This window comes from Tursiops truncatus, chromosome 3 (assembly GCF_011762595.2).
Source record: "Tursiops truncatus isolate mTurTru1 chromosome 3, mTurTru1.mat.Y, whole genome shotgun sequence".
In the NCBI taxonomy this organism is placed as follows: domain Eukaryota; kingdom Metazoa; phylum Chordata; class Mammalia; order Artiodactyla; family Delphinidae; genus Tursiops; species Tursiops truncatus.
This window is the reverse complement of record NC_047036.1, coordinates 55,384,413-55,408,464: the sequence shown is the minus strand read 5'-3', so window position 1 is coordinate 55,408,464 and position 24,052 is coordinate 55,384,413. Positions and strand designations below refer to the sequence as shown.

The window sequence follows — 24,052 nt, the reverse complement described above, 5'->3', positions numbered from 1 at the left end:
TAAATTAAAGCATATCTGTGGACTGGAGGCCGAATCATTCAAGCTTTTCCCAACTCTCCTCTGAATATATGTCTCAGATCTTGAGTCAAGTAGGAATGGTACTAAGGCAAAACAAAACAAAAATGCATAAATCCATGGTGATCTTTTGCCATTATTATGACCGACACAATATTTTAATTGCTTACAAAGTGGTAGAATAAAGAAATGATATAACCTAGTCAAACGTTTCAATTTGTAAAACTAAGCAACAACTATAAAGAATGGAACAATCTGTTCTCTGCCCATGGGTGGCTGGACACAATCCAGAGAGTTAGGAAATTCACAAACAGCTCAGCCAGTGGAATCAAGCCGAAATTCAAAGTGTACAACTTCTCAGACTGGGCGAGATGAGCTTGCCTATTGCAATACCTTTAGATGGAACCTCAATCATTCGAGCCTCATTAAAACCCTCCAGAATTGCTTATAAGAGTATCTGATAATCTTTAACTTGATATGCAAACTCTATACTATCTGTTCAAGCATTTGCTCATTATCTATGAGTTATCACAATGCCAAACATAAGGGAATTATCTGCTTAAAACTAAAAAGAATTTACACCATAAAGCTGTACCCAGCACACACCAAACATATGGGATTGGGATGATACATGTACTTTTAAAACCCAGTTTGCTTTTAAAAACTTGTTTTCACCATTTGGCTTTGGAAAGTAGGTATAACTGGCCATATTTATTTTATTTATTTAATTTATTAATTTATTTGGCTGCATTGCGTCTTCGTTGCTGCATGCAGGCTTTCTCTAGTTGCGGCGAGCAGGGGCTACTCTTCTTTGCAGTGCATGGGTTTCTCATTGCAGTGGCTTCTCTTGTCACAGAGCACAGGCTCTAGGTGCATGGGCTTCAGTAGTTGTGGCACTTGGACTCAGTAGTTGTGGCTCATGGACTCTAGAGCGCAGGCTCAGTAGTGGCGCACGGGCTTAGTTGCTCCGCGGCATGTGGGATCTTCCTGGACCAGGGATCAAATCCGTGTCCCCTGCATTAGCAGGTGGATTCTTAACCACTGCACCACCACGGAAATCCCGAACCACATGCTTTTTCAACAAAATCTTTGGAACAATGGTTAATAGCAGAAAGCAGAATGCAAACACAACCACAGGATGTCAGAGATGGAAGAGACCTCTTAAATCTAATCTAAATCTCTATTTTCCAGACTAGAAAACTGCCTGAGTGGTTTTTCAAAGTTATGTCCCGATGGTTAATGCCAACCCCCCAGGGGAATTCCCTGGCAGTCCAGTGGCTAGGACTCCACGCTTCCACTGCAGGGGGCACGGGTTTGATCCCTGGTCAGGAAACTAAGACCCCATAAGCCACATGGCACAGACAAAAAAAAAAAAAGCCACCCCCCACCACCAAAAGAACCACCCTGATCCTGGCTCAGAGATCAAATGTATGTAAGTACATTTGAAAAATGATTTTTTTAACTTTCAAAGTTCAATTTTATGGCACAATTTTACAGCACAAACTCATGCTATTTGACTTTCTGCATTTAGCTGAATGGTTTTGTTCAGTCACAACACTGGCAAACTTGCCTTCATAAACTAAGTGTGCTGACTTCAGTTTAAATTTTAAGACATATAAAAATCAATTAAGTTGCTCAAGAGAGTCCTTACCACTTGGTATGAATCCAAAAGACATGAAAAACATAAACTATTTATTACCTTTTGTAGTATGAACAGCACACAGAAAATTAAGAATTTCTTCAACTTGAAGAACTGTATCAGCGTTATAATGGAAACCTTATTTTTATCTTTGGAAAATGATGCAGACTTATATATTAAAAACAATATACTTAAATGAGAGTTCCAAACTGAGGGGATAATCACAATCAACTTGGTTAGCTACATATCCAGTATTATCAGCTAATTTTACTTTACCAGAAAAAAACTGAATTCAAAAAAAAGCTGAGATTTAAGGGCACCATTTGAAATAATTTGGTGTTTTATGATATTGGATTCCATTTCCAGACAAATCAGCCTTCTGTTAGCCAAAGGATTTAGGAAGCTACCAACCAGCACAGCACCCAAAACAGTTTAAAACATAACAGATACAACTTCTGAGTGTAGTTTTCCATAGCTTAGTATTAACAGCACTAATGACATCAAAAAGGTACATTATGGAAAGAAAACACCAGTTTTAATAATTATAAAATATGTACAAAACTTGAATATTCCCATAAGATACAATTCAAGTCACAATTGAATTATAATTGTAATTGGATACTTTGATATAATGGAAAAGGCTAGTTGGTTTAAAAAAAGCATGTAAACCATAAAAGATAAAAAGCATTTTAAAATACGCAACAAAATTCTAACCAGTAGGTTTAAACTTTGATTTTTAAAAGGTAAACATATATTTACAATCTTCAAATTTCACACATTTGTTACTTTTACATGATCTTTATTACCAGGATAACATGAAATAAAAAGCTCTTAAGCATTTATACACAGAAAAAAATCAATAGGGAGGCTGGTAGCACTCAGTATCCGTAGTAGTTAAAATAGGAAAAGGCCAGGGACTTTATCAATGGAGTCATAAAACAGACTTAACCAAAACTGCAAGCTAGGCAACAAGCAGTTTCACTTCAGAGACTTTATTGCAGGGCCCCAGTTTCCTTATCTGAAAATAAATGATTATAAGTAACAGTTATCTGAAGGGAGAATTCTGGGAGAATTAAACTATCCCCTATAAGACCCAATGAGCATACTTAGGTATTAACACCTGATTGCCTAGGGTGTGAAAGTTCACAGCACAGTGTACTCCAGGACCTTCCTTAAAGCTTTAAAAACCTCAAACAAAAGTTCTTAATACAAGAACCAATGTTTAAAGCATAAAGTCCTTACTTGGAGTGTTCAGCCCAGTCGATTATCAAAAGCTATTTATAAAATGATGATGATATACTGATGATATCATTCAATACTGATGATATTAAAACTACCAAAACTCTGTAATGATCACAAAGATTTGGCCTCCCAGGTTAGAGTCCAAAGTCATTTTGACTCCTGATAACATTGCAGAGATGTCAGTCAGATACTTCTTAACCTAACAATGTGGCATCTGCTGTCTATGTTTTCCGTCGATCATAATCTCCAACCATCTTCTTAATGTGTGACAATTTGCTCTTCAACTGCTTGCAATAATTCCTCTTACTTTTGTAATCTGCAGACTAAAAAAGGAGGAAAGAAAAAAGAATCGCGTAAATTTAACAAACTAAAAACGAGTTATGTTTTAGCTGCTGGGAAGGCAGAGGTGAACAACAACAAAAAGGGAGCATTAGTCATATAGAATTGCAGGGAGTGTTAAATGAAGTAACATGCATAAGGCACCTGGCAGTTATCTCTAACCACATGAGCAGCTGATTTTCTTTTCTCAGTCATATCTTCTAACCTGGGTTTTACAAAGGATACACTCATTTCTAATGATTTGTAAAGTGACCAAGAAAATTTATCGGCCTTTTTTTGTTAAAACATGATTTAAAAAAAAATAAAAATCAGTAAAACAAGAAACTGGTGATATGGGGTTACTTAGAATAAAGAAACGGGGTAAATAGGGAGTGAGACAGGAAATTGTACTATGTACATTTTTAAACTCTTGAATTTAAATTCATGACGTTCTGGGAATTCCCTGGTGATCCAGTGGTTAAGACTCAGCACTTTCCTTTGTTATAAAGCAGACACTAACACACCATTGTAAAGCAATTATATCCCAATAAAGATGTTAAAAAAAAAAAAAAAGACTCGGCACTTTCACTGCCATGGGCCCGGGTTTGATCCCTGGTCTGGGAACTAAGATCCCACAAGCTGTGCAGCACAGCCAAAAAAAAAAATTAATGATTCTGGAATTTTAAAAATTAATATAAAGTCTTTTAAAAACCAAAAATGTTTTAAGGCAATAAAGACTGATGATGCTGGGAAAATTCCCTGGCAGTCCAGTGGGTGGTTGGGACTCTGTGCTTTTATTGCTGAGGGCCCAGGTTCGATCCCTTGCTGGGGAACTAAGATCCCACAAGCCACGCTGTGTGGCCAAAGGAGAAAAAAAAAGAAGACTGATGATGCCAAGTGCTCGCAAGGATATGAAGCAACAGGAATCTACACTGCTTGTTAGGAATGTAAAGTGGCACAAACCAGGGATGCTGTTGACAGTCCCTACCCAAGGCAGGATCCCCACTTGCTCAATGACCTTGCAATTTCATGACTATGTATATACCTAGCAAATGTGTGCCTGTGTGTATACACACTTAAAAATGAACCACTGCTTCATGCCACCATCTGAATGATTCTCACAAACAATACTGAGCAAAAGAAATCACACACAAATTACATACTGTATGATTCCATTTATATAAAGTTCAAAATACGCAATACTAATACATGATGTTAGAACTTAGGATGGTGGTTACCTCTGGGGTGAGTGTAAAAATTGGATGAGCATACAAGGGGTACTACGACATGTATTTCTTTATCGGGATGCCAGGTACAAAGGTGTGTGGATGCTCTGTGAAAATTTACCAAGTTGTATACTTATGATCTGTGTATTTTTCTGTATGTATACTTCAAACTAAAAAAACAAATTTTTTTTTTTTTGCATCAGTGCTGGTTGTAGTTGCAAACAACTGAAATTAAGCTTCCAGCTTCTTACAGTTTTCATCTTGCAATTATAGGGCCTTTTGTCTATAATCAGTGCATGTGTGACAAGGTATTCAGAGTCATTCTAAAGGTTAAATGAAAAGCACATAATAGATAAGTTCTTCCTAAAAGAATCTTACAATCTGGGATACTTACTCCCTTAACTTGTTTCAGTCTATTGTATTCATCAGCAGCAGCCTATTAATGAGAAACAAAGAAATATGTTTAGTGGGGCATTTTCTCTTTCAAAAATAACACTCCTGATGTTATATTTTGAAGCTAAAAATGTCATCTTATGACAAAAATATAGGGAATTAAAATAACGAAGTCTTAAAGTTCTCAAAACTATTATGGTCAGTAGAAGGGCCTGAGGAGTCCAGTGACAGGAAATTTATGACATTAAAATACAGACAGGTAACTATCTGTCCTGCTGCCTCTCATCTCTCCCCATGCCAGTCCACGTGGCACGTAGACCACAGAGAACTTTTTCATAAAGCACGGCTCTGAGCAGGTTACATCCCATTATAAAACTGGTCTGAGCACTCCATTAAATTCTCTACTAATCTAGTCTCCTACCTTTCCAGCCTCAGTGTCCACCATTTGCAATTCTTTAAAAAATTAAGCACATTAATGCTTCCAGATTTCTGTCATGTTCCCCTTATAGCTGTACTCATGTACCTCCCCTACTCTCTGGAGAATGTGTACTGGTTATCTCTCAGTGAAGCCTCTCCTAAACTCTCCAGGCCTTCAGCAGACTTTATTCCTTCTCAGAGAAGTTAGTTACAGTACTTTCTATACATAATGTAAATATGGCATTAGTCCCATTGTCAAAGTTGTTTAGGTATCAGTTTCTCTCTTTGAATATGAGCTCTTTGGGGGTGGAAACATGATTTGTCTTTGTAACCTCAGCACTTCCACATCAAGGACACAGTAAAAATGAATAAGCATTGATTGCATTAAGAAAGGTTTACGATACCATAGAGAAGCCATAAAAGAAAACAATAAATAAATCAAACTATATACGAAGCAAATACTTCGAAACCGGAAAGCAGATCACCCCAATTAAAAATGGCAAAGGGGGGGCTTCCCTGGTGGCGCAGTGGTTGAGAGTCCACCTGCCAATGCAGGGGACACGGGTTCGTGCCCCGGTCCGGGAGGATCCCACATGCCACAGAGCGGCTGGGCCCGTAAGCTGTGGCCGCTGAGCCTGTGCGTCCGGAGCCTGTGCTCCGCAACGGGAGAGGCCACAACAGTGAGAGGCCCGCGTACCGCAAAAAAATAAATAAATAAATAAATGGCAGAGTATTTCATAAAAGGACTATGAAGTTCCAATAAATACGTGATGTGATAAAAAAGTTAAAATACTGGTATCTAAGACACAAGTCAGTAATTTTTCAGACATAAAATGTTAGTGAGATGTGGGTCAGAGGAGCCTCTAGAGCATTACTAGCAGGAATACAGTTGATATAATCTTTCTGGAGGGCACTTTTGCAACAAAAGTTTAAATGTACTAACCTCTGACTCAGCAATTTCACATTCTGGAATTCGTTCTAGCAGATAAGTGGGTAAGTGTGTAAGGATGGAGAGGTTCACCAGTGTATTACTAATAGGGGCAGAGTGTATGTGTGGCAGTGGGGAGACATACCTAGATGTCTATTCATAGAGGGTCACTCAAGTAAATTATGGTACAACCACAAAATGGAAAATTGTGGAGTTATTTTTTTAATACATAAAAATATTTTCTCAGTAAGTAGATCTTTATTATTGACATGAAATGATAACCATAAATTATCATTGAATAAAAAAGCAAGATATAAGCAGTGCCAGTAAGTATTTAAAAAGAAAAACCTTCACAATGATGGGGATATCTCAAAGAAACACAGGAGGCAACCAAGAGCTCCCAATGGTCCTAACTAAAACAATTCAAGCAACAAAACTAAGTAGTGTTGGATTATAACCCAAAAACAAATATCCATGAGTCTATACTGACATAAATGATCAAATAAATGGGAGGAAGTGACAAATTTCCCATGCAGACAAATTCCAAATAATTTGTGTAGGTATACTGCTGGAGCATAATTCCCCAGTCCTTAAGTGTGATCTATGCATAGTGACTTCCTTCTAAAGAGCACAATATGGAGATGGGGGTTAAAAAGTAATGAGTAGTCTTCGCAAAAAACCCCACAAAAACAAAACAAAACAAACAAAAAAAAGTAATGAGTAACTTTACAGGGACAAACACTACTCCAGCCAGGTGATCAAGAAAAAAAAAAAAGAGCCATAAACTATTATTGAGTAAAAAAGCAGGAAGGATATAAGTAAAACTTATGATTTTTTATCAAAGATTGTGTCTAGGTGCACTTCTGCAGAGGGGACATTTTAACAATTTGGTGACAAAATTTAAGGCAATTTATTTTTCTGTATGTAATTCTGTATTATTTGAAATTTTTACCGAAGGAGCGAACTTTGTTTATAAATAGAAAAACTAATGTAGGTATTTTCTTTTAAGCAGGAAGGGATGTATTATGGACGAACCTGAACGAACTTTTTGGCCAAACCAATATGTACACAGACCATTGCTTTGTAATTCTTAACTACGTTAGTACACTTTTCAATTTGGAAAGACTTTAATCTAAGACTTGATTTCAATGACTCTTCAATGAAATTAGTTTGATAACTACTAGCAAAATCTGTATCATATTAGTATAAAGGATAATGTAGCTCCATAGATTAGAATAAAATTCTATGTAATATATAATTAGCAGATTTCAATTTACCATATACTCTTCACTTTCTTCTCTATAGTCATCCAGTTCTTTATCCAGACGAGAGAGTTCTTTATTGATCTCATCAAGTTCTGCTTGTAAGCTCTTGTATTCCTGCAGGCCAGTGTCAAAATTCCTCTTGTAGAGTTGTCTTTGTTGATCTGAAGTGATAGGTGGATATTCCCTAAAAATTCAGTGAGAAAATGATTACTTATGTATCCTTAGCAGACCTAAGATCCAGTGCTTCTTTCTCAAAGATGATAAGCTGGTGGGATGTGGAGAATGACATTCTCTTGGTTTGGGGTTTTTTTGTTTTTTGTGGTACGCGGGCCTCTCACTGTTGTGGCCTCTCCCGAGGCTCCGGACACGCAGGCTCAGCGGCCATGGCTCACGGGCCCAGCCGCTCCATGGCATGTGGGATCTTCCCGGACCGGGGCACAAACCCGTGTCCCCTGCATCGGCAGGCGGACTCTCAACCACTGTGCCACCAGGGAAGCCCTTGGTTTTGTTTTTGTTGTTGTTGCTTATGGGTAGAGAAAGGTGGGATGCAAATGAGTTCTTTTAAGAATGATTATGCTTTTTACGTTGCTGCTCATGTTTTTTTTTAAAAAAAAAAACTATGCCTACTGATTTTTAGAAATAAGTTGAAAATCATTTATGAAATTTCAGGGTGGTCTTAGGAACTCATTTATTCTGAATACACAACACCACATGAGAATGGATACTTAACATTAAAAGTGTTAAAACTGGAATTGTGGAACACAAAGGATATTTTCATCACTTCAGTGGCAGAGCAGCTAACTGGCAGCTGGCTGTTTTCTGCTACCACCTACAGTTTTCAGACTGTTTCGAGCATTGTTTTTGTTGAGGCGGGGGGTGGGTGTCTTGTTTTTCCTTAATGGAAATCACTTTGATTGTAAAAGTAGACATTAAAAGGTGCATGTATGAAAATGCATGCTCATTGTAAAAATAATCTGGCAATGTGGTAAACTATGAAAAAAACCCTGAAATTCTGTACCACTTGTAATCTCTCAATATGCCAGCTATTCTTTACATATGACAGTGATGCTATTAACCACCCATAATCCACTGAGGAAATACTATGAATTGTTTCACGGGACTAAGGAACTTCACAGCAATATGGAATTTTAAATGTCATATCTAAGACAGTCTAAATATCTTCATTTTACAGACAGGAGAAATTAAATGATTTGCTCAAAAGGGAAACAAGAATTCAGAATTTCTAAAAGTTTTCACTTAAATCTTGCATGATACAAGACAGGCAAATATTTTATAGACAGATGACTGAACTAGGCCAAAACTCTTGAGGGGTAAGGGGGAGATGAAATATGAGAGCCACCAGTGAGTATGGGACTTCTAGCTATACTTGCCCCATCCATCCCTCCTAATACCTTGAGAAGCAATGTTTTGATTAACCACAAATCACACAGCAAATGTTTCTGATTTGTGTCCCATTCCTCAGAATACTTGGGCAAAAAAAGGCCATAGGTCATACACGAGTACAGCTGGCAATGATGGACTATAACAAAACCACTGACACACAAAGTAACTTAACCACGGCACTAAATTGTTAACTCCACTGTTTACAAAACTGTTTGCCAAAGTCCTCTGGATTAAACTTTTAAAAGACTCTCTGGTCTCATCGTGAAAGCTTAACTTAAAAGTAAATGCCAAAGGAAAGCCATAGCACTGGTCCGGAATTTTATAATTAGTAAAACAAAGTTCCTCTATATTTGTATTTCATTTACTTGAAAAACCTTGCTTGGGTGACTATTGGTAAAAGCATACAGCACTGGCGAAGTTTATCAGTCATTTTGTGGAGGTGCGCTGAAAGTGTTGACATGTTTTTAAGCCAAAGTGCTTTTAAGCCAAACACATTCCCTCCAGGTCAATCTTTATTACAGAAGAGTACCAAGGGGGCTTCCCTGGCGGCGCAGTGGTTGAGAGTCCGCCTGCCGATGCAGGGGATACGGGTTCGCGCCCCAGTCCGGGAAGATGCCGGGGAGCGGCTGGGCCCGTGAGCCATGGCCGCTGAGGCTGCGCGTCCGAGGCCTGTGCTCCGCAACGGCAGAGGCCACAACAGTGAGAGGCCCGCGTACCAGGAAAAAAAAAAAGAGTACTAAGGGAAAAAAAAATATCAAGAAACTGTCTCCAGCCCTGGTTGGCAAAGAATGAAGTTGTACCACCCACCCCAGTTGAGGAGGCAACACCACCAAAACCTGGTTGTACAACTATCAGATGCGCAAGGGGTTCCAGCAAGAGGCGCCCCAGTACCTGATCCAGTCCTCCTCCAGCTCATCACAGGACTCGCCGCCCGTCGTGTAGTCTGTTTCATAGTGGTCTTGCTCTGATCTCCTCGACTTTCCTGCCTTGCCCTTCGAGGGAGCCCTTTTTGAAAGCGTCTCCAAGTTACCACTGTTGCTGTAATGAGGCTGCTGGAAGTCCTCCACAGGTGAAGTCACTGGCAGCTCCTGAGCCACTTCAGGCACCCTAACAAAACAGGAATCATCTGTCCGCGAGCATTACCAGACTTTGTCAGAGCACCAAGACCACAGAGGGCAGCAACACGTGGGCCGCATTCACTCAACCAGCCACCTGCCCAGCACTGGGCAGATCCCCAGCTTCCTGCACTCAACACAGCACCAGCCCAGCTCCCCTAATGCACACGGACAGCTTTAAGGCTCTGATGTAAGGGGAGCTCATTAGTAAGCCCTGTACGAAAAATGGATGTAAGATTTCACTTTAGGAAACACGCTGATCTGGAAGAGAATTATTGACCTGACCCGTGCCAGGGACTTCCTCCACAAAAGGCTGTTAGGAAAATAACAATCACGACTCTCTTCTACAGGTTCTTCTAGTTCCATGGAATGCTGAGTGGGGACAGGAATGCACATACGTATCTACCTGTAGAGGCTGACTCTCAGAGATAACCTCTTGGTAATATTAATTTTAGCCTCCTCTGTATCAATTCTCTTTTCAAGATACAATGTTGAAAAATGAAAAATACTGAAAATTTAAAGTAAAAAAACAAAAACCCTAAAAAGCTTTATATTGTAATGGATGAAAGAGCTTGTTAAGACTTTTTTAAGTTGCACTGTTAATCCTGAAGCCCTGTAGAATGAATGAAATGGAAGAGTTAACATTACACTTATTTTTGTAACGCCAATTATTTAATATTGCATCAGATTTTTAAATTGCATATAATGTTTCTGCCACAAGCAGAAAAACGAAGCCTAACATGGAATAAAAGACCGAGAGCTGTGGCAACTGTAGACTACTTCTGAGTAACAGAAATGCAAAGCTGCACTTTCCCCCTGTAGCAGAGCTGGAGTAGGGCAAGAGGAGAAACCAGGCACCTGAGACTTTCCAACATCAGCCTTGCTATTCAAGTCAACTATTTAAAAGTCTGAAGGATTTCGTTTTTTATTGCTTTCAACTTACAGAACTGTCATCTTGAGCTTTATCCACGAGGTGGACTGTTTGCTAGGTGATCCAAAACTGCTTGGTTCTAACTGTTGCCAAAGTCTTAGATTTCTAATCACACTTATTAATTTCTTATAGACTCCTAAAGCTTTGGGGGGGGGGGGTGGTAGCTGGGGTGGTGGTGGTATTTATTTCTTCTTTCTAAATTTATCCAGGTTAACATGGCTTTGAGTGCTCTGTTAATGCTACTTCTAAAGGAAGGAAAATGTGACTTTCTCTGTGAGTCAATGATTAACGAGTTCCTAGACACCCTGCCAGGTACTATGCTTCTTAGCTTCGAGGTGGCAAACAAAACCTTTAGAATGCAGTGGGTTTGTTTGAAGTGCTGGGGGCCAGAGGGGGAGGATGCTAAAGGGCAAAAGAAATTAGAAAAAAAACCCCAAAATATTAAGGCGGGCCTCCTCCCGTAATTTTATATTAGGTATTGATATTATAAGTCTTCACCTTAGAAGTTTTCCATCTCCCCTCTTCCTACACCCTTTCAAACACTAAACAATAACTTGATACAGCATGAAAGCTAAAAACGAAATGCTTGGCAAGAAAAGTATATATAAATTTAACAGTTAGGGGATATGTGAACTCTTAGTCACCTTCAAACCTACTTTTAGAGACAAGTCTGATTAGTTCGAAAATCTGCACAAGCCAGAGGTAACCACCTGTATACTTTCCTCAGTATCTGACTCAGTCCCCTAGGTGCGGAAATCTGCCCTTGTGTAGTTTTTGACTTCCTTCTTTTTTAAACTTGCTTTATTTTCTCTCTCTCTCTCTCTCTCTCTCTCTCACACACACACACACACACACACACCCTCACATGCCTTTGCTGCTCTCTCTCACCCCAACAGTGTAGTTATTGTGCACTTCCTTCCGCCACTGTTGTATTGCAACCTCCATGGGAACACGAACTCCGTATTCCCAGGGGCACCTGGCCCGGTACATGGCAGGGGTTCAAGGTAATTACTGAACTGAAAAGACATTCACAAGAATTCTCTTCATTGAGGACACCCAGTATCAGGGAGGAGGGAGAAACAAAATGCATGATCACATCAGTGTCATGACTGTTGGAACGACATCCATGATATACATGGTATTTTAAAACTGCCATCATCACTGAGGGGAATATCCAAGCCTTGCCAATCAGAGAACTCATCTTCCTGGACCCAAAAAGGACCAATCAGAATCTTTCCAATAGATTTGATATGTAAGTTTTGGGAAAGTAAATTCCATTCTCTGAATCTGGCGCTAGAAGATCAGGACAGCCTGAGGAATGTGCATGGCTAGCCTGCTACAAAAGAAGCTGTACTGAGAATAAAACCAGCATAGCAACAAGAACCCTGACATCTTCTGAGTCCCTGGATCATGCTGTGCCCGAAGCTATCACCATCTCTGGGCCTTAGGCGAACCAGTGAATTCCTACAACCCCCCCGTGTAAAAGCCCTAACAGATTATCCTACCAGCCTAAATACTACTACCAGACAATGGTCTCACTGGGCACTCTAAGGTGTCAGCCTGCCCTGAAAGCTCTGCATCGCATCAGCACTCCACTTCTTTGATTTACAAAGGTTAATTCACCCTGGGTGTGGAAAAGAGAGTAGGGAGTGTACCTACTATCTCCCAAATTCACTTAAGAGAGGGTGGAGAAGAAACTATCTTCAGCTACATTCTGCTGTCTCCTAATCCGGGATTAATTCTAACTGCCTTAAAATTCTAAGGTTAGGACATTATGGTGAGAGCAAAAGGAGCCAGACACCAGAATAATTTCCATATGATTCCATTTTATAAGAGCTCTGATATGGTGACAGGCGTCAAAACAGTGGTGGTGGGGAAACGGGGGTACCCGTGGAGAAGACAACGTTTTGGGGCGCTTGAAATGCCTCTCTCTCGGTCTGAGGGTAGTTACTTCAGTGACCACATGCGTGAACTCTCATCAGCCTGTATATCAAGATTAGTGCTCTCTACTGAATGTACGTTATGCCTCGGGGGGAAACATCTTAGTACTGAGGCACCTCATTCTTCACCTGGACCTCAGACAACGTTCCGATTCTAATTCCTTCTCCATCCACTACAATAATAAGGAGGAGAGGCACTGGTGAGTTACTAAACACCTTCAAGAAACACCTGAAGAAAGACAGGCTACGACTTAACGTGCATCCCTTCGTCATCCAGAAGGACGTACACTGAATCCTCCGTAGCGCTCAATGCTCTGCCGCAGACAACAATCAACAATGTCTACTACCCGCCAGAGGCTGCAAGCTCCTCCCGTCATTACTACACACTGTTGCATTACTACACACTGTTGCATTCGTTATCCCTTACCTTGGCACCATCCCCATCCTCCCCTTCTGCTGGGTTCTAAAACTAAACATCATATTTGCATTTTCCAGGCCTTCAAAAAACTTCTAGGGTGTACTCCTGGAGTACAAACTGGTACAACCCTTATGGAGTACAATTGGACGACATCTATCAAAATAAAATATGCAATTTCCTTTAACCTGGCAATTGTGCTTTTAATATGTTTCCTCCAGATACACTGACATATTTGCAAAGTGATAAGTGTGCAAGGTGCAAGTTCATTCTCTGCAGAGGTTTGTAATAACAAGACATTGGGGAAAAGTGTGCATCAATGTGGGATTAATAAAACAAATTTTAGTATACCCATTTAATGGAATATTATGTAGCTATAAAACAGATCAGTAAACGCTGTATACTGACATGGACAATCACGAAGATATATTGCTAACAATGCATTTAATATGCTATTGTCTTTTAAAAGGAAAAAATAACCAACATCATATTTGGCATCAACATCATAAAAATAACCCCTGGAAGGACGTAAAAGAAATTGGTAACACTAGCTGCCCCTGGGGAGAGAAACTAGACAGCTGGGGACAAAAGGGATTCCCTTTGCTCCTTTTAAATTTTACATCATGAATGTACTGGCTTATTGAAGAATAAGTAAGATATTTAAACTGTTCCAAATGAATCTGTGAAAATATCTTAGTTCTCGTAACAAGGGACAGCATGTGGGAACGCTGTGAAGCCCTGCAGGCCTTACAATTAATTTGGAGGCACAGCTGGTCACAAGATGCATTGTAGGTATTTATTTTGTATGCATGGAAGTCATGCAAATCATAGCTTGACCCTTTTAGAAGGATTGCACCTCTGCTGTGTACCTCTGCCTCTCATAGCCTCACATGATTTGGTTTTTGTCAAAATCCAAAGAGAAGGAGAAGAGAGAAAATGCTCTTCCTCCAAATCATTTACAACTGAAATCAAAAGTGAGCTTGATACTGAAGACCAAAATAAAACATACAGAGGGTAAGGCAGAATGCCAGTCGACTTCCAAATTCCATTCCAGGGTAATAATAAGATCTATTCTCTTCAAACTGATTCCATACTTAACTCACCTGCTGGTGTCATCTTAGGGGCTCCAGGCACCCAAACTACTATGCACTCAGAGTGGACCTCTACAAACTCGGCCCCCTAAGTGGCGGTGGAGGTTGGAGATAAAACTTTGAACAAAAATTTCCCAGCAGATAAACCTTTAACTTAGAACGATCAAATTAGCTAAAGGGAAGGTTTATTTTTTTGGTCTACGAAGGAACTTGGAGTTCTAGAATTATATACAGGAACATTAATTTATCATCCTCAGGCAAACTGCATCCAAGTCCTTAACAATATCCCCAACATCTCTCTCTTGTCATTAAGGTGAATTAGACTTAGGCTTCAGGGTAACCTAAAACCGCAACGGGGATACTATTTCCATAACCTGAATGGTACCTACTCTAGGCCAGAAACTCACTGGGAGGTTTTTCACACCACAGGTAAAACAAAATCTAGAGGTTTTATCAGTTTCACATCCCCTAGCAAAAGAGATCTAATAATTATAGGAAGGAGGAGAGACTGAGAACCACACTTAGCTCTGCTATCAATCGGTAATACCCTTCCACCCTCATCTAAACTTCAAAACCAGAAATAGGAAAGAACCACATTCCGCCTCCACCTATAAGGCAGAGATCAGTCTCCAGCCTTTGTGAAAACTGTTGGGTTTTTTTTTTTTTTTTTTTGGCAAATGGCACAAAACAGCAACTGATTTATAAACACATGCAAATACTCACTTTTTCGGACTCATTCTAGCAAAAGAAGGAAGACGCTACTTACGGTGTTGTTTTATAGGAAGACTCTGGATACAGTCGCTTCTCGTTCACTTTACCATTGGAGGAGTAGGCCACGGGGCTGTCCACTCTCTCCCCGTAGTCAGAAAGGGGAGGAGGCATGTCTTGTGTGCCTGCAGAAACGTTTTTAACCTAAGGAAACAGTCCCAAGAGACTCAGTTAGTATTTAGCCTGTAACATAAAAGGGGGAAGAAATGAAAGAAAAATATCATCTATAAAATTATCTAATATTTATCGGGCTCATTAAATATTATTAACCTATCTGACTACCTTGTTATTATCCAGTGTTAACAGTCAAATCAGCACAGAAATGGTGCTACTGTTAGTTTAACAAATCCAGAATCAATTACAAACAAGAAAAAAATCCAAATTCCCTGATCCTCATCCTGATGTGATTAGGTTTAATAATTATCCACCCCATCTTAGGAAGACTAATCTCATTTTATCCGGCCTAGGTCCGAGTTAGAACGAGAATTTTCATTTCTAACAAGTTCTAAGGTAATGCTTATGCTGCTGTCTGGGCATCACTCTTGGAAAACCACTAACCTAGCACAAAGAACATTGATTCTTCTCAATCCATTCACCCTATACATGGAATGTTAAAACTACATTAAGAAGCTCAAACTGATTTCTGCTATGGTTCTTTAATGACAGATTTGTTTGTTCTCCCTTTACTTTCTCAATGGCTCTATCACCAATAGCCTACAGTCACAGCATCACTGCCTTCCCTCTCTACCTTTCTTATTCCATTCTGATGTGTGAGTGAACGTGTTCTAAGAAGTAATACACATTGGAGATGATGCCTTGTTAACCTGAAAGGTTTCCCAGAGAACCTCTGGGAGAAGGTTTTGTATCTAATAAGCATAGCCAATTCGAGTCTCAACATTACCTGTTAGACGTAGTAGGTCCAACACTCCTTAAATTTCACCTAAAAATCTTCACATTATTTCATGTTACTCTGCCAGAAAAACAATAACTGCTAAGCCCAGACAAGTCATTGAGTTGGTTTGAAGTCAAGGAATAAAACTAAGGTGTGGGGGGAAAAGAAAAAAAACACTAAAAATTATGTCTGTGAAAAAGAGCAACTTTTCAAACTTAGGGATGATGGGATTGCTTTAGCTTGGTGACGAGCACAATGGCATCCAATTACCTGGGCTCACTCCAGATCTGCCAACTACCCAACTACAAGTTCTAGAAAACCTCAATATCTACCTGCTTCATAAAGTTGTTTTGGCAATTAAATGAGATGACGAGGTATCACATTTAGCACAGGGCCTTTATGAACACAGTAAAGACTCAGAAGATGCTGGTTTCTGGAATTAAAGCCACTGGATCTAAACAAAGAATTTTTACAAGTATTTGAAGGGGATGGCAGACTTTTAATTGGATTATTTTGCTGTTATAAATCTTCACAATAAGATTCAACATAGCGTATGTCCCTGCCACACACACACACACACACACTTTACATTCTGTTGTCCGTCTAGCATAGCATTAAAACGTGACCTGCTCCTTTCCTGTCACTGCACTACCACATGTCAAAAGATATTTACTTACCCACCCCTTGAAGTACACAAAGGTATTTAATCTTGATTGTTTAATATTCCCATGAGCCAGAAAGGAATGGAATCACTTCCTTCTGAAAGTGGAGTTTGGCAGCAACTGGGAAACCAGGGGGTGGGTTGCCAGGGAGTGTGCTCAGATCCCACCACGGGGGGGCCGGGTGGGAACCATTCTTGGCACCTACTGAATTCCTGAGGACTTGACACCATCACTAAGCTTCACAAATACCGGCCAAGCCAGAGGCGTATTCTCATTCTGGAGACTTCAGATTTAAAAGACCTCCCTTTCTTAAAAACCCATTTAACTCTTCTCTTTGCAAATTTAGCAGAGGGTGCGGAGCTCATGGATTTCCTACTGACCCTGGCAAACCGGAAACCAAAACCTTACAAAAGAGGTGTCTGGGTGTCTTTGCAGAGACTTCCTACTGCCCAGAATGGAATGTTCTTCCCCCTTTCTTTGCCAGCTAATCCTTAAGTGGACTTCAAGTCCTGGCTCACTACCAAGTAGGGATGGTGCCACTACCTCCCGGGGGCCTTCCACAAATGTCCCTGCTGGATGAGGCGCCTCCCTGTCCTCCTGTCTCGCCAGCACCTGGGCATACAAACCTCCCAGCAGAGCGCGTGTGTACAGACTGTATACGCACAGGGTGACGCTGCTCCCACACCTCTAACTTCAACGGGCGGTGGGCTGCTCTTAAAGCCACCGCTGTCTGCCTGCTACAGCATGCCACATACTGAACTGAGGGATCGTTTAGTAGGTACAAGCTTACAGGGAAATACTATAAGCAGATGAGTTAGGGGGTCCCTGGAGAAACAGAACCAGGAATGGCTTTCTTTTTTGTTGTTGTTGTTTTGTTTTTGTTTTTGTTTTGCGGTACGCGGGCCTCTCACTGCTGTGGCCTCTCCCGTTGCGGAGCACAGGCTTCGGACGCGCAGACTCAGCGGCCGTGGCTCACGGGCCCAGCCGCTCCGCGGCAAGTGGGATCTTCCCAGACCAGGGCACGAACCCGCGTCCCCTGCATCAGCAGGCGGACTCTCAACCACTGCGCCACCAGGGAAGCCCCAGGAATGGCTTTCTTGACATAAGAGAAGCCATTTTGTGATCTAAGCCTGGCCACAGGGCTCACCCTTGAACAGGTCTCAGTAATTTATGATCCTGAGGGAACAAAGGAATGCAGGAACGGGGAAAAGGCACTCAAACGACAGTGCAGTGATAAGGCAGAGTCCTAGTTCCTCCTCAAGGGATACACATCATAATATATCTTTGAGTTCTGCAGGTACTAAGGACCCCCACCCAGGTGGAGGATGGAATGATGAGGTGCCACTCTTGACTTCAATCAACTAAAGCTTGGACTCTGTGGACCTTTGCCCCAATTCTATGCTGAATTCTCCTCCGCTCAAGCCCCTTCACGAATACGCAAGTACCCTTAGCTTAAAACTTCCCTAATTTCACTGTTCAGACAGACACTGCTTTGGAGAAGATCCCCGGTGTTCTCCTCACTTGCTGCAAGTAATAATAAGTTCTTTCTTCTCCCGATCTTTGGCTTGGTTGTGTCTATCAGCTCAACAGCCACCAAGAGGTGAACCCAGTTTTCAGGGTTTTTTTCAGAAAAAAACCCTTTTCAGAAAAGGGGAAGCAAGGGCTCAGGGTGCTAGACAACTTTCCCAAGGACCCACACCTAATAAGTGGTAAGGTGCGGTTTATAATACTTCAAAGCCTCAGCTCCAATACACTGCCCCTCCCTGGGCAGCCTCCTACCTTCCTTCCTCTATGGGTCTTCAAAGTCCAGCCCAGTACCTGGCACAAAGCAGGAGCCCAGAGTCTGCCGCATAAAGGTTACTTCATTTATTACTGTTCTACTTCTACACTGTATATACCCAACCGCCTTATCAGATGAGCTGCTCTGAGCTGATGCTTATCTCTTAGAGTCAGCAGAACTAGACTAGCCCGAACACTGACTTCACCCTCCAGCACAGGTCTTTCATGACTTCAACCTTCTTCATACACGTGCACAAAAAATTCCAAGGCCATGGTCGCTTGGGTAGAACATACACTAAAATTAGAACAATACAGAGAAGATTAATTATTAGCATGGCCCCTGCGCAAGGATGACATGCAAATCTGTGACGTGATACATAGTTTTGAAAAAAAAAAAAAACACCCAGCCAGACTCAAAGGTGAGTAAGAAGCAGCCTTTGTCCTCGAAAGGAGCTTAAGTGTCTAGAGGCAGAAACAAAATATATTTGTAAAACAAGGAGTAAGTTCATTTTTTTCCTTTTATGCTTCGCGTTTCCCAAAAGAAAATATTGCTTTTTCTCACAGTACCAATGCAAAGTGAGTACAAACCTGCCGCTTTCAAAGGACAGTGGGAGGAAGCTGGGAAGCCCCAGTGAGGAGGGACCAGTATTAGAAATTTATGAGTCCTCAGCCTGTGCTTCCTATGATGAGAAAAGGGATTTGAGACTCACTGTTATTACTGAGAGGATCCCAAGCCAGTCCATAATACCTGATGATGTAGCCAAAGTTCTTTAAAACAACAACAACGAAACAACCCTACCATTTTAATAACTATAGCAAAATTTTAAAGACTTAGAACCTGAGAAATACTCGGCTTCATTCTGAACAGCAAATGGTGAACAGGTTTCCTCAAGTAACTTGAAACTAGCTCTAAGAAATTAGGGGCAGAAGAAAGCAGAGTGAAAAAACACAAATGCAGGAAGATTTGCCGCCTTCTACTAAGCACTGAGGGGAAAGGAAAGTTTGAGAGTCAAGCGAACGCTGGAACTGCTGCTGCGAAGCCAAGAGAAGCCTCGGGGCCTGGGGGGCTGATCCGGGGCTCCCACCCGCAGGCCCTCCGGCGGGGGAGCTGGGGTTCGGGGGCAGCCGTGGGGCGGAAGGGCACTACACGCACAGAAATCCACACGGCAGCGCCCAGCTGGCCGCTCTTCCCTGGGATCTGCCTGAAGAGTTCCTGGCCCTAGTGGCACCCTTGCCGCACAGACTTTATAAAAGGGAAAGACAAGACAGTAGAAGACAGACGGGCTGAGGCCGAGGAGAGAAAAGACCCTGAACCAATGAAAGAAGGACACAGGCAGACTCTAGAGACTAAATTCAAAAAGGACAAGCACTCTCACAGACCATGTTTAAGGAGTAGGATTTTTTTTTTTTTTTTTTTTTTTTTTTTTTTTTGCGGTACGCGGGCCTCTCACTGTTGTGGCCTCTCCCGTTGCGGAGCACAGGCTCCGGACGCGCAGGCTCAGCGGCCACGGCTCACGGGCCCAGCCGCTCCGCAGCATGTGGGATCTTCCCAGACTGGGGCACGAACCCGTGTCCCCTGCATCGGCAGGCGGACTCTCAACCACTGCGCCACCAGGGAAGCCCAGGAATGATTAATTTAAGGGGACAGGAAACGTTTTACCAAGATTCACATTCCAATCAAGAAAGAACTAAAGTGTCTCTGAAATGTCAAAATGAAATAAATTCAAGTGAAATAATTTCAAAAGATCTTCACAAGAGGTAGTTATAATGAGGACAAATTTTTATTCAGAATTTAATTACACTCATTAGAAGTGTTCTATGTCACTTGTGAAAAAAATCTTTGTTAACTAACCGTCTTTGGAGAATTAATGAAAACATCGTATATCCCTGTGGGGTGCCAAGGGGAAAACAAAGAGGGCGACTCAGGGCAGCTCTCATCTCAACACCTGTCAGCACGGAGCCGTCGGACCCTGGGACCAGGATGGAGCTGCACGATTACGCTTATCAACACTACTGACTCACAAGCAGCCTCTCCGCCCCGACTCCATGAAGTCAGGGATGGAATAAAAAAAGGTCAAGAATGTTTTAGGTCAATTCACCCCTGTAAAACAAAGTTTGGGAAAAACCTTTCTCTCCACACAAATCAACTGCATACTTCATCTGGAATGAGTACAAGCAAAAAGGAGGGAGGACAGCCATGCCCCATTTTGCTCTTCGTTCCTAGCTCACACAACACGGGGAGTCAGACTAGACCTGCATCATGAGAGGGAAGTTCATGTGTCAGGCAAAACCTGACCCCATTTGGTCCTCACCATTGCCCGGTGAGATAGGGCTATCTCCATACTCAGATGAGGAAACTGAGCCTCTAAGGGCCAATTAATTTGCTCAAGGTCACACAGAAGGTGACAGGGTACAGGGGGGACGTAAACCCCGTCCACCTGACTCCCAAGCTCAGCTGTTTCTGGCAATAACAAACTGATACCTCAGTAATTTAAATATGGCTTGAGGTACCCATCTCATCTGGGCACTGACTATTCCCAGTAAGAAAAGGAACTATTCTCATTGCCTTCACTCCTCACCACATCTGAGTAAGATACGATCTGAATCCATTTTGAAGAGTTTTATTTGCCTACTGGACTATCATTCTAAAAGCAGCTTTTGACACAAAATTACTGATATGTGCTTAGTCACCGGGTTCCTTTTCTTTATGTCAGAGTGTAGGAACACCACCCTCAAAAGGCAAACAGAAGGGGTTTTCCTGCTTGGTAATTAAAGTGGAGAAATATACCAGACATCAGAAGGAGGAGGACCTTCATCTCAAAGTACCATGTCCAGTTTTACAACCGGAGGTCCACCTTCCCGGCCATGTGCCCTTGCACTACAAGTTTTCAAAACACTAAGTGGTCCAACTCGTTTTTCCCGTTTTGATATTTTACACTCACAGATGCTCCCCCAACAAGAGCCTGAAAACTGCCTCTGGAAAGTTCCCTCAGACTTTTCTCCACCCTTGGTGGCTTGAAGGCAAATGCTCCCAAACAGACTAATCCCACAAAGGAAGAGATCATGGACCAGGCTTGGGCAAGTCTGATCAATTTACGTTGATCAGATGGCTCTGGGGATTTAGCAAACACCATGTTCCCTATCCAAACGCAGGCTGCCCACACGGAAGTACTAACATACACCAGGCAAAGCTGAATTCTGGGGCTTCCCTGGTGGTGCAGTGGTTGAGAGTCCGCCTGCCGATGCAGGGGACACGGGTTCGTGCCCCGGTCCGGGAAGATCCCATATGCTGCGGAGCGGCTGGGCCCGTGAGCCATGGCCGCTGAGCCTGCGCGTCCGGAGGCTGTGCTCCGCAACGGGAGAGGCCACAACAGTGAGAGGCCCTCGTACTGCAAAAAAAAAAAAAAAAAAAAAAAAAAAGGTGAGACGTGCAGGCTCAGCAGCCATAGCTCATGGGCCCAGCCGCTCCGCGGCATGTGAGATCTTCCCGGACCGGGGCACGAACCCGTGTCCCCTGCATCGGCAGGCGGACTCTCAACCACTGCGCCACCAGGGAAGCCCCAGCCTGCATTTTAACACTCGTGTATCTCATGCCAGCCTCCCCAGCAGGTGTGCCGCAGGCACAGCACACCTTAGTCCTCAGAGCCCATGCTAGCCACCACCTAGGGTTCCAAATCCCCTTCAGTTTACTGTAGTACTCCACACAACCTCAGCATTTTCTAAGCATGCCATGCCTGGAAGAGCCCTTATGCATACCTTAACTCAAATCCCACTGGGCTTGCAGTATTATAGCTGCAGCCTGGCTCTATGGAACAGTGGTTCTCAAAGTGTGTTCCCCAGACCAGTAGCATCAACATCACCTGGGAACTCTGGGAACTCAGAAATGCCAGTTCTCAGGTCCCATTCCAGATCCACTGCACGAGAAACACTGCGGGTGGGCCCAGCAAGCTGTTTTAACCAGCTCTCCCTGTGATTCTGACGCTTGCTAAGGTTTGAGAACCACTGATGGAGGACAGTTTTCCTCGATGTCACAGACAACTGCCCTGTTTAGACCATTATACCTATAGTTAGAATTAACTCTATTTAGTGCTGGAAATCTAGGAATCCTGCATCCAGAAAGCCACAAAGACACTCACCAGCTCTAGCACACATCCTACCTCACCTTCCATTACAACTCTCTACACCAGCCCCCCAGGATGCCCTCGACAGATAGGGCCTTCCGTCCTCCACGCTGCTGGGTTCTGAAGGTCAGTCCATGGATAGGACACTTCCATTCTTGTTCCATTTCATGCCACCTGAGACCACAGGTAATAGTGAAATCTTTCCCAGGGTGAGAGCCCGGTATACCAATTGTCGGCAGCCCCCAGGAACTGCTCTTATGTTAAAGAACACCTGGACTTACTGGTTGAAAATAAGAAAGCTATTTGCGTTTCTTCAGCTGTCTAACACTGATTACCACCACCGCCTGGTCCCAGTCACCTGCCCCACCTGGACCTGTTCCTCGTTCCTGTGTGCAAGGAGATGATACGCAGAGTCTGCCTACACCCTTCAAAAAAACATTTGTTCTTATCTCGCAGCAAGCTTACAAGTAAGAGGAAAATTAATAGTTTAACAACTGCAACCAACATTAAATGTATTTATATTTTGGGTACTCTTACCCAAGCTCCCTTATTTGATGCCATCATTGCAAATACTAACAATTATTCCTCTGGCTAAAATTTATTGGGCATTAATAAATTATGTGCTGGCCCTGAGCTAAGCCCTTTAATTGTTACAGGATCAGCATAAACATGCTGTAGGTGAAACTTTTATTTTCCCCATTGACACATGAGAAACCTATTAAATGAACAGACAAAGTGATTTCCTTCATCAGAGTCCAAGGATACCAAAAGCTACCCAAGGCTGACCACAAAGGACAGGGGTCCAGGACCCTGACCCCTCTCTACACCCAGGCCTGATCATCCTTACTAGCTCCTACCTTGACAGGTAAATGTTGGGAACAATGCTATAACAATGCTGCATCACAATGTCAAAGCTTAGAAACTTCTAGAAATAGGCTACCTAAATAATACACTTTGTATGTATGTATGTATGTATGTATGTATTTATGGCTGCATTGGGTCTTCATTGATGCACGTGGGCTTTCTCCAGTTGCAGCAAGCAGGGGCTACTCTTCGTGGTGGTGTGCAGGCTTCTCACTGCAGAGCACGGGCTCTAGGCATGAGGGCTTCAGTAGTTGTGGCACGCAGGCTCAGGAGTTGTGGCTCTCAGGCTTTAGAGCACTGGCGCAGTAGTTGTGACAACATGGGCTTAGTTGCTCTGTGGCATGTGGGCTCGTCCCGTGCACTGGCAGGCGGATTCTTAACCACCGCACCACCAGGGAAGTCCCTACACTCAGCTTTTAGATCTAAACATTTCGTACTTAAAAACAGGATCTTGTTTAACAACCTTTATTTACTACTTGGTAATAATGAAGAAATAGTTTATGGCATGTTCTCTCCAAACTTAGTTTATTCTTGCTTCTGACGTAAATTATGTGGCATAACAAGAAAAGGTGCAACTTAAGAGACAGACAGAAAATACTCCCTGAGAACTGGCATGCTGATTTGTGG

General features: G+C 42.2%; 1 protein-coding gene and 1 non-coding gene across 6 annotated transcripts in view; one reads left to right on the top strand and one right to left on the bottom strand.

Moving 5' to 3' along the window:
• Nucleotides 1–131: 131 nt before the first annotated feature.
• The window catches only part of OCLN (occludin), a 49,815-nt gene continuing 25,894 nt past the window's right edge, over nucleotides 132–24,052 (bottom strand). For 4 of the 5 annotated variants that reach the window (XM_019929908.2, XM_004316419.3, XM_019929907.2 and 1 more), the window contains 5 exons: nucleotides 15,106–15,251; nucleotides 9,739–9,954; nucleotides 7,456–7,627; nucleotides 4,835–4,876; nucleotides 132–3,219 (listed from right to left, as the gene is read on the bottom strand). In XM_019929908.2, coding sequence (XP_019785467.1) covers nucleotides 3,118–3,219; nucleotides 4,835–4,876; nucleotides 7,456–7,627; nucleotides 9,739–9,954; nucleotides 15,106–15,251 — 678 coding nt within the window. In that variant the 3' untranslated portion in view covers nucleotides 132–3,117. Of the gene's footprint in view, nucleotides 3,220–4,834; nucleotides 4,877–7,446; nucleotides 7,628–9,738; nucleotides 9,955–15,105; nucleotides 15,252–24,052 lie in introns of those variants that run through there. The other variant, XM_073802184.1, reaches the window with a different exon arrangement.
• Nucleotides 18,714–18,825, top strand: LOC117311973 (U6 spliceosomal RNA). Its single transcript, XR_004526162.1, has one exon. It is a non-coding gene; the product is annotated as a U6 spliceosomal RNA (small nuclear RNA).